General features: G+C 42.2%; 1 protein-coding gene across 5 annotated transcripts in view; it reads right to left on the bottom strand.

The window, feature by feature from the left end:
* Positions 1-446: 446 nt before the first annotated feature.
* Positions 447-11,336, bottom strand: part of BICD1 (BICD cargo adaptor 1) — a 253,912-nt gene continuing 243,022 nt past the window's right edge. For all 5 annotated transcript variants that reach the window (XM_077807517.1, XM_077807516.1, XM_077807519.1 and 2 more), the window contains one exon: positions 447-537. In XM_077807517.1, coding sequence (XP_077663643.1) covers positions 447-537 — 91 coding nt within the window. The remainder of the gene's footprint in view (positions 538-11,336) is intronic.

The following is an 11,336-nucleotide window of genomic DNA, read 5'->3' as shown; positions in this document are numbered from 1 at the left end:
AGTAAAAATAAATATCACACCCTTAACAACAGAAAAGAAAATCTGAACTAGTTCCTATGGCTGAACGTGGAGGATGTGAAAATAGGATTTTGTAACATAATTTTTTAAAATATTGGCTTAAGTCTCTCAATATTTCAGAGGTAAAGCCACGCAGCTGGGAGGAACATTTTCTCACGCTGTTAAATTTCACTAAACTTCAGGTGTGACAGCAAAGTTTGAATATAATTAGAGGAACCATAAAAAGTCTTTTTGACAGGCAGGGCTCTGTGCTTTGTGTCCTACTTCTCAGCCAACACTCGGTTGCCAAAACGGATATGAATCCAGACTTGTCAACGCAGCAACAAGGCAGGATTGCCTACTGGGTCCTTGGGAGCAACTTAAACCTTTGTTGTGTGAGCTCCACTCAGTTTGTGTGTTTGTTTTTTCTCTTATGTTGCATCTGAAGATTAGGGATAAGGAGGAGGCTTGGAGAGACAGTTGAGAGGGGCACACTGAGAGCTGGAATGTGGCTGCTCTTCTGGAAAGGCTACATCAGGACTGAAAATTAAAAGAAGAGAAAAAGTGTTTAAAACACATGGCCAAATCTTTACATGAACGTAAACAAAACAGGTGTGGGCACAGATTTTCAAAGGGGATGAAACCCAGCTTGCAAATTTGCACCCTCCATTTAATTCAGGCAGTGATCTGCATATGTAACATCCCTAATGTGCACATACAAAATGGCCCTTGCACATGTAAATCAGATGCTGAAGATGTCCTGCTGTCCAATTAGCACCACACTGGCACAGAGATAGCAGTTTCTAGTAATATCCTGGATAAACCTTATTGAATTAAATTGCATCTTATTGAATTAAGTTTAAGTATCTTTGGTGCCCATTGTATTAAAAATGCAAAGTTTATATATGATTGTGGGGTTGTACATGACTTCTCTAGTGGAGAGACATGGCCAGTATAAACCTTGGGAAGTGTTATCACTATATTAAACAATATGCCAGACAAACATAAGAACGGCTGTAGTGGGTCAGACTAATGGTCCATCTAGCCACAAAGTTAAGTGGGGTTCCTAGGAAATACCTGGGTGGGGGTGAATGCAAATTACCACCTTCCGTTATGCAAAGACCCAACCTTCGGAAGCTTCGCCATGGGGAGGGGACCCATTCTCTGGCTGATTATCTATTCACAGTTTCTGCACACTGAAGACCCAAACTGTATGAAAGAGTGCTTGTTCTGAGCCAATGCGGTTATGAACTTGTAACCAGAGAAAACCCCCTGTTGGTTTGAAGAACTGACTCCTACCAGAGCCCTTTTTGAGTTGGGGTGATCTCTGGTAAACTTAGTAGCATGTGTGTAAATTCATTTATTGCTTTAATATGTTTTTTCTGTAAAGCTTTTACCTTAAGAAAAAATGTACTTGCTTAGAAAAAGCTGTGTGGTACTTTATAAGTAGGTATCCTAAAAATCTGTTTGCTGCAGAAAAACACAGAATTTGTGGTTTTACAGGGACTCTTTAATTTTTACATTTTGTGAAAAAATAAAAAACATATATTAACTATTAACTAGCTTTTACTGAAAGTACCAGTGTCACTTATTCAGTGTGTGCAATCTCCCCCTCTTGTGGTTGATTTTTCAATGAGCTTTAAATTTACATAGCTAAACATATTCCAATAAACTGCTTCTGGAATATAGTGGTTACTCAACGATGGATAGGGGTTTTGTGTTTTAATGCATCTCAAATTTCACTTCAGCCTCTAGATGTGAGTAATTAAAGTTAGAAAAAGATGCTGAAAACTTTAAAAATCACTCCTAAAGACCGTGTCACTGAGTTTGGCAAGGACAAATTTCACATTGATGGTAATGTGCTGTTCTGTACTTGTATGCAGCAAGGTTGTAGATTACAAATTGCAATTCTATTAATTTTATTTTATTATAATGATTGATGGCACTCATAGGCTTCAAACTTGCTTAAAAATTGTAAATCTATCAATAAAACATTGTGTTCAGCTGATACCTATCTATATTGTGGCTAGGAAAACAAAAATTCAGCATTTCATTTTAATCATGGAAAAACACAGATTTTAATGTTTTTTTAATTGGAGAATTTTGTTTTTTTTTATTGTGGAAAACTAGGATCCCTGCTTATAACTGTGGGTAATTACGCTGTTTATAGTCTCTGAGGGGAAAAGCAAAACAGGCCTGCTTAGGCATTCTGACTCTACCAAACAGGTAATGGCTGGGGACATGGAAACCTGAGAGTGGGTGCCCCTGGTGGACCATAGAGGGGAAGACAAGTGCAGTTGCCCTGAACTGTGACACACAACTTCTGTTTGCATGCTTAGATGAGGAATGTTGTGAGGGGAAATGAATGCATGAGCAAAATGGTGGGATCAAATTTAAACAGCAATTCACAAGTGCCATTTGATTTGCACACTAGGGATTTTATATGTTCATATGATGATCCATACTAAACTGAAGGTGCCAGTTCAGAAGCAAGGTTTCATCCCCTTTGAATACAATGTACCAACCAAAGCATTTGTTTAAACCCGCTGAAACCTGCCTTTAGGGGCAGCATCACTGATAAGTACCCTCTAATGCAAGGATTCTCAAACTTCATTGCACCGCGACCCCCTTCTGACAACAAAAATTACTACACAACCCCAGGAGGGGTACCGAATCTTGAGCCTGCCCGAGCCCCACCACCTTGGTTGGAGGTGCCAAAGCCCAAGGGATTCAGCCCCAGGCAGGGGCCCTGTAACCTGAGCCCTGCCACCCAGGGCTGAAGCCCTTGGACTTTGGCTCTGGACCCAGGCTTCCGCTTTGGCCCCAGACAGTGGGGTTCAAGCTTTGGCTTCAGCCCCTGGGCCCCAGCAAGTCTAAGCCAGTCCCGGTGACCTTTTTAAAATGGGGTTGCGACCCACTTTGGGGTCCCAACCCACAATTTAAGAACTGCTGCTTTAATGCTAGCAACCACTTTAAAACATTCCCAAGATTTCCAGTAATGCTTTGTTTGCTTTCTAACCAACTTTGGTTTGTCGCTTAAGACAGGTTTCATTGCCTGTTGTTTTAAATACTAGTCTAGAAACAATATTCACCCAGGGTAAACTTCACCCCTTACAGCATCTCATTTGGCCAGGCTGTCTTTGCAGGGGTGAATTGCACTGCCAGAAAGCTTTTACATCTGAGGCCTGCTTGAGTTACAGTTTTTCAAGTGAAGCATCAGGCACATCAAGCTTCAGATACAGTATGTGAATAAAATCAACCCATAAACACCTGCAGTTTTTCAGTCTGTCTGGGAAATGTCTTTCTTTTTTTCTTTTTCTTTTTTTGACTCAGTATGTATTATAGTCTGTCTGGCAAGCAAAGTTAAGCACAACTGCCCTTGTACTTGTTCTTCCAGGGCTTTTCTATTTTTCTTCCTTTAGAAACTGCACTGTCTCACGTATATATTATCCCTCCAGTACAGAATTTTGGCGCATTGCAGATATTGGCTGAGGGACTGCAATTAGTCTGCTGTTGGGAATGGATCAATTGGAAATGCCAAAGGTATTTATAGCATGTTGAAAATGCGTAAATATGCACATACAGGATTTAATTAGGGGGAAAAAAGAAGTTCCATTTGTTCAAAGGCCAAAAAGAATGTGGTACATCATCACCACTGTGATTTTATTATGGCAGGCCATAGTTTTCAAATTTGGGGCGTCTAAGAGATTTTGGTGCCTCCCTCCCACTGGAATTCAATTGGGCACCTAACTCCCCTTTAGACTCTTCTGAAAATCCCTATCTAGCATGCCTAAAGTTAAGCTCTTAATTCCACGTTTAGGCCTTTAAATAGAAGACGCATGATTATGGAATGAAACCTGCAAGGTGCTGGGTACCTTCAATCCCCACTGGCTTCAGTCATTGTTGAAGGTGTCCAGCACCTCAAAGAATGAGGTTCTTTAGCAGGGACTCACCAGGGGAAGCAGGGTTCAGCACTTTTGAAATCAATCCACTTCTCTTTTGGGGCTCTATCCTGCAACGGGCCGAGCACTGATCCAGCCAAACACTTAAGCACATGAGTAGACCCACTAGCTGGGTCAGTGCCAGAATGCTCAGCACCTTGTAAGATCAAGCCTCATAACATATGGAATCAGAAACTTAACTTTAGGAACCTGGGCTCGTATATTTTGGCCCAAATATTTTCCTAGCTGGATTTGTTTTACATTAAAAAATTCAATGATGGTACTTTCCTCTGTATTGCTGTTAGTGAGATGCAACAACATGTAAATATAGAGCTGACATTAGGGGAGGGATCTGAATTAGCTCTTTGCCTATTCTGGTCATCCCCAATAAAGGGAGGGGTGGGGGAAGAGACACAGAAAAGGGTGACATTTAGGGTGAAATTCATCCATTTACTGAGAGCAACACAAGACCTCTGCTCCTCTTAAGTCTTCAAAATAGGGCTTAAGTGGGATTTAGCTCAGGCACAGATCTTGTTTTCCCCCTCAGTGAAGGAGTGAAATTCAACCTTAAAGTAGCAGGTGATAAGGATTTACTACGAGGTGGACCCACAATCCTAGAAAGGTCCCATTTTTTCTATGATTCCTGTGATTGGTTGATAATGGTAGAGTGGAACGGAAAGACTCATGCAATTTTTTCTTGTTTATAAAGAGATCTGTCCAAATGTGTTGCCTTTCAAAGCTACCTTCCTACCTTTAAAAACAAATAACATTAGGTGATACATATTAGGAGGAGGACATGGTTGCAGTTATTGTAATACAAAAATATCCCAGTACTCAGGACATTAAGCATGTGTTCATTTTTCTATTCATGGTACTGCTAAGTTGGAGATCATCTTAGTATATAAAAACATTTTTATGCATAAAGAAATATGAAACAATTCTGTCTCACCAACCTCTTAATGACTAATAATATTAATTAATAATAAATAATGATGAGATAACTGGCTCTGTGGATAGCGGGGAAATGGTGGACGTGATAAATCTTGACTTTAGCAAAGTTTTTGATATGGTCTCCCACAGTATTCTTGCCAGCAGGTTAAAAAGTATGGATTGGATGAATGGACTATACGGTGGATAGAAAGCTGGCTAGATCGTCGGGCTCAATAGGTAGTGATCAATGGCTCCATGTCTAATTGGCAGCCGGTATCAAGTGGTATGCCCCAGGGGTCTGTCCTGGGGCTGGTTTTGTTCAAGATCTTCATTAATGATCTGGATGACGGTATGGATTGCACCCTCAGCAAGTTCACAGATGACACTAAACTGGGGGGAGAGGTAGATACGCTGGAGGGTAGGGATAGAGTCCAGAGTGACCTAGACAAATTGGAGGATTGGGCCAAAAGAAATCAGATGAGGTTCAACAAGGACAAGTGCAGAGTCCTGCACTTAGGATGGAAGTATCCCATGCACTGCTACAGGCTGGGGACCAACTGGCTAAGCGGCAGTTCTGCAGAAAACTGGGGATTACAGTGGATGAGAAGCTGGACATGAGCCAACAGTGTGCCCTTGTTGCCAGGATGGCTAACGGCATATTTGGCTGCATTAGTAGGATCATTGCCAGCAGATCGAGGGAAGTGATTATTCCCCTCTATTCAGCACTGGTGAGTCCACATCTGGAGTATTGTGTCCAGTTTTGGGCCCCCCCACTACAGAAAGGATGTGGACAAATTGGAGAGAGTCCAGCAGAGGGCAATGAAAATGATCAAGGGGCTGGGGCACATGACTTATGAGGAGAAGCTGAGGGAACTGGTCTTATTTAGTCGGCAGAAGAGAAGAGTGAGGGGGGATTTGATAGCAGCCTTCAACGACCTAAAGGGGGGTTCCAAAGAGGATGGAGCTAGGCTGGTCTCAGTGGTAGCAGATGACAGAACAAGGAGTAATGGTCTCAAGTTGCAGTGGGGGAGGTTTAGGTTGGATATTAGGAAAAGCTATCTCACTAGGAGGGTGGCGAAACACTGGAATGGGTTACCTAGGGAGGTGGTGGAATCTCCATCCTTAGAGGTTTTTAAGGCCTGGCTTGACAAAGCCCTGGCTGGGATGATTTAGTTGGGGGTTGGTCCTGCTTTGAGCAGGGGGTTGGACTAGATGACCTCCTGAGGTCTCTTCCAACCCTAATCTTCTATGATTAGAGGCATTAGAAGAAAATAAAATTACAAGTTTATCAGCATGGGCAATTGAATGGTTTTTGTAGCAAAAATGCACACAATACTAATAATTTGCAATCCTCGTCAGAGTCTTGTAGGGAATATTGATCTGATCCTTGTATTGACTCTGACATTGTCACTATCTCTGTTCAGAATAAAAAATATAGTTGAGCAATTCAGATTAATACAGCTGTACACAGATAAGCGTTAGATCATCTATAGGATACAATCATTAAAGCACACACTGCAACCCGTGTGTTTCTAATGATGGTACATAGGAATGAAATCAATGTGGCAATGTATTCTTGAGTTCAAGTGTCAGCTATGTTGAGTAGTGTAGGCAGTATGAGATGACAGTAAATTACTAATAATAAAACAAAACAATACAAAGGAGGGAGAAATGTGGAGTTTTTGACACATAATTGGGAATAAACCTGCAAATTACTACAACTGGACATGTGTATCTCTACACCTGTGATGTGTGCTGCTTTTACAACATAGTTTTAATGCATGTTTTTATTAAATTCTGTTTAATGGTTAATATTATATAGTTTATGGATGATGATTGCCATTTGTTTGAGCTAGAATTACTGTATATTTTTAAGTGGATTTCAACTATGATTGAAAAAGCTAATCATGTATTTCTAATGCCAGTTGGAATTTACTATGCAAAGCCTTTTAATGTTATTCTTAACTAGTATTTTCTCTTTCCTAAATAGATAATATACCATACAATGTTATCTAATTAACATTAAGTCATGCCTAAAATGAATCAGCAGTGGAGTATATTTACAAACCATAGATGCCCAATGTTATTTCATGAAAACTATGGTTTTGTACAGATAACACGTCAGGTTTTAGAAATACTTTATTTCATGTAAAAATAATCAACTCACTTCCTTTTACTTTAATCACTTGTAAATTTACGACAGATGACCAGGGGTTACATTTTTGGCTTCATATATACACACAGAGCTCCCAATGAATTAGATGGAAGCCTGAATATGGCCCAAAGTAAATATCATAACATACAATCTCAGGGTAATTATATGGTAATATACTCTCTACAGTAATGCAGATAAGTGGTTACAGGTGATGATGGGGCAAGAGGAGGTTATTTACCTTATAATAACTGGAGATTCGTCCAACGTGTGGCCTCTATCTGTGTTCCACCGTGGAGACGCATGTGCTGCATGTGCCTGGAGTCAGAGAATTTTGAAAGCAGTGTCTGCTGGCCCTAGGATGATCAGACCTCCTGATATTATCAGGACCGTCCCGATATTAGGGGCTTTGTCTTATATATGCAACTATATCACCTATCCCCTCCCCCCCCCGCTCCTCCGAAAAAGAAAGTGTCCCAATTTTTCACACTCGCTATCTGGTCACCCTAGCTGGCCCGCACACGCATCCTGGGTCTCCTCATGCCTCCCACTGAAGAGATAAAGGGCGGAGCAGGCCAACTGTCTCTTCAGTTCTTTTTCTACTGCGAATCCAAGTATGGTCCGAAGTAGAGGGGAAAGAGGATGGGTAGTGGACTATAGAAAGGGACAGCGCATCTTGATGAATGTCCAGTTACTATAAGGTAGGTAACTTCTTCTTCTCCTTTGAGTTCTGGTCCCGATGTATATTCCACGGTGGGTGACTGACAAGCAGTAGTCAAGAAAGAGGAGGGTGCATGGATGCAGGCATCAGAGCTCTTTGAAGGACCATTGTCCCAAAGGATGTGTAAGTGGTGAAGCCCTGTGGAGACCATAATGTCTTGTGAATGTATGGATGGAAGTCCACATAACTGCCTCAACCAGAGGCACTTCTTGAAGTGATGCTACAGACGTCGCTTGTGGTCTTGTAAAATGAGTCCTCACCCACTATGAGGGAGGAAGGTGAGACAACTGCTAGCAGAATAAGATACAACCTGAGATCCTCTGAAAGGAGATAGTGTGATGTTGGACTCTTTCTGGTATAGCAATAAACAGTCTGGGAGATTTTCTAATCAATTTTGTCCTTTGTAGGTAGAAGGTGAGAGCACGTCATATGTCAAGGGAATGAAGGCTCCTCTCCTCCACAGATGCATGCAGTTTTAGAAAAAACAGGTAAGTTGATTGGTTTGTTTATGAGAAACTCCACACCAACCTTGGGAAGGAATTTCAGATGTAGCCATAAACAGACTTTGTCTTTATAGAATAAAGTATATGGTGGATCTGCCATTAGGATTCTCAACTCACCTACCCTACTGGCTGAGATGATGGCCACAAGGAATGCAACTTTCATAGATAGCTGCATTTCCATGTCTCACCTAACAGCTTGAAGGTGTGCTTAGTGGGAGCTGACAGCATAAGGTTCAAGTCCCAATGAGGGGAAGGCTTCCTTACTGGTGGAAAGGTCTAATTAGGCCCTTTAAGAATCGGAGTGAAAATTGAATAACCATCTGCTAGTGGATGGCGCACAATGATTGCTGCCAGATAGACTTGTATAGAGCGGAGGGAAAAGCCAGCCATTTTGACAGAAAGAAGACAGTCCAAAACGAATGGAACATCTGCTGACTTGGGAGATATGCACATTTGATGCACCCAGATAGAGAAACGCCTCCACTTGGCTGAATAGGATTTCCTAGTGGAGCTCTTTCTGCTGTTTTAAGAATGGTTTGTATGGCTTCTGAACGGGAAAGTTCTAGTGTTGATGCCCATCCAAAAACTAAGCCATGAGATGAAGCATCTCAGGATTGGGATACTTGATCCTGCCCCTCTCCAGGGTGAAGAGAACAGGAAACAACTGGATGCTGATTAGAGGGCAGGATGACAGCCACATGAGGTTCAGAAACCAAAACTGCCTGGGGCAGTTGGGGATAATGAGGATGACTCATGCCTGGTCTTGACAGATTTTCTGCAAGACTCAAGGTAGGAACAGTAAAGGAGGAAAGGCATAGCTCAGATGACCCGACCAGGAAAGAAGGAGAGCATTACCCTGAGAGTGTAATCTTACAGCACCTCTGTTGCATTTCCTGTTCATTTGGGAGGTGAACAGATCCCAGTTGGGAGTCCCCCACTGAGCAGAAATGTTGTTTACTACTGAATTCCCACTCCTGATTGATGGAGAAATGATATTGTGATTGGATTCTTGATACCAATTTCATAGGGTGACTGATTCTACGCAGAGGGATTGATCTCACCCCCTCCCTGTCATATTGTCTGACATTGTGGGGACATGGTAGGACCTTATGAATTGCAAAAAGACTTTGAAAGCATCTCAATCTGCCCTGAGTTCCAGAAGGTTGATGTGCATCCTGGCCTTTTGGGGCAACCAAGTGCCCTGAACCGTATAGCTCTCCACATGGGCTTCCCAGTCTGAGAGAGAGAGTCTTTAATGATCATCTTGTCTGGTAGGATGGTAGGAAGAGGACCCCCATACACTCCTGATGAAGATCCTTCCACCACATTAGAGAAGCTGTTACTCTAGCAGAAATTGTTACCATGGTGTTCATGTTGTATTTGGTTGGTGGAGCCATGCCTGAAGGCAATGTAAGCAGACTCTGGTGAATGGGGTAACGTAAGTGCATGAAGCCATGTTCCTTATGAGAAAGGAAAGGAAAGTTCTGACTGAAGCTCAAGAGTTGCATATGGCCCGATCTATCAGGTTGCTTATGGTGTGAAACCTGCCCTTTGGCAGATAAGCTCTCCCTTTGCTGAATTGAGGGTGGCCCTTATGAAGTCTGTAGTCTGTGTCAGAGTGAGAACAGACTTTTCCAAGTTGACTCCGACTCTTAGGGAAGAAAATAAGCATTGAGGTCGACTTGTGGGCCTCCTGATATGTCTCAGCAATGAGAAGCCAATCATCAAGATAGGAGAAGACTATGAAGTCATTCCATCTGAAATAAGCTGCTATTACCAGGAAGATCTTGATAAAAATTCTGGGGGCTGTAGCAACGCCAAATGGGAGAACGCTGTACTGGAGGTGGATGGGGCTCACCATGAATCTGAGAAAACATCTGCATGCAGGGTGAATATCCATGTGTGACATCTGATTAAAATGTGATCATGTAGATCATTGTTGCTACCCCTGTTGTATAATTGCAACAAATCTTATACAAAGTATGCCATGTAAGGTGTCAATGGAAAAGTTATGATTTGCCAAATGTGATTATCCTATTTGTATGCATGCATCATTTTTGTATCTGAAGTTATGAATATTGACTATGTGCCTATATTTCAAATGTGCTTGCTCCTGTGGTAACACCCACAAGGCAGTTTACATCCAGTGTAGCCAGCACATTGTGAATGAAGTATTCAAGTGATGGCCCATCAATGAAAACAATGTTGTGGAAAGAGAGTGCTAAATGACCCTAATCGTGTAGTGGTGGTATTGTTAAGGGCTTGCAGCTCTCGAACTCAAATATATCTTTTTGCTGGAGAGTGGGGTTGAGAGGGTGCTGCATATGTGGAGGGTGCAGGGAAATGAGACTTCTGTACTCTCTGCTTCTTACGAGGAAGGTCGTAAGATCACTCGTGATAAAACTGTTAAGATGCCAGTCTAGGTCTGTGAGGTTGCTTGTGATAATTCCTTTTTGGGGCAGGTATATATATTCCCAGGGAGCGGAGGGTGGCCTTTAAAGTCCTTTAAAGTTTGTAAGAACTCATCTCTCTTTTCATTTAAAAGGTGGGCTTCATCAAAGGGCAGGTCCTCTATAGTGTTTTGGACCTCCCTGGGAAATCACAAGGTGGGTAACCATGACTCATGGCACATTACAGTGGCTATTGCCATTGACCTAGGTGATGTGTCAGTTGTATCAGTTACTGATTGAAGTGCAGTTCTGGCCACCAGCTTGCCCTCATCAATACAAGCCTGGAAGTGAGCTCTGTCTTGTGGTAGTTTGTCTACAAAGGCTGTGAATGTTGAATAGTTGAGATAGTTGTACTTACCCAACAGTGCCTGATAGTTCACTGTGCAGAACTGAAGGCTAGTAAATGTGAATACCTTTCTTCCCAACAAGTCTAGATGATTAGCCTCCTTCTCAGGAGCTGCAGATTTAATGTTTTGTTGTCTAGATCTCTCAGTGGCAGCCTGGACAACCACAGAGTTTGGTGCAGGGTGAGTAAAAAGGAATTCTGCTCCCTTGATGTTTCTCCGCCTTCATTGGGGTAGGAGCTGGTGTATGGGGTAGAAGCTGGTGTATGCCTTCCTTGGGGTGGCTGGTGTATGCCTG

Source organism: Eretmochelys imbricata, chromosome 1 (genome assembly GCF_965152235.1).
Source record: "Eretmochelys imbricata isolate rEreImb1 chromosome 1, rEreImb1.hap1, whole genome shotgun sequence".
NCBI classification, from domain to species: Eukaryota; Metazoa; Chordata; order Testudines; family Cheloniidae; genus Eretmochelys; species Eretmochelys imbricata.
Note: the sequence above shows the minus strand (reverse complement) of the source record. Positions and strands in the feature narration are given on the sequence as shown.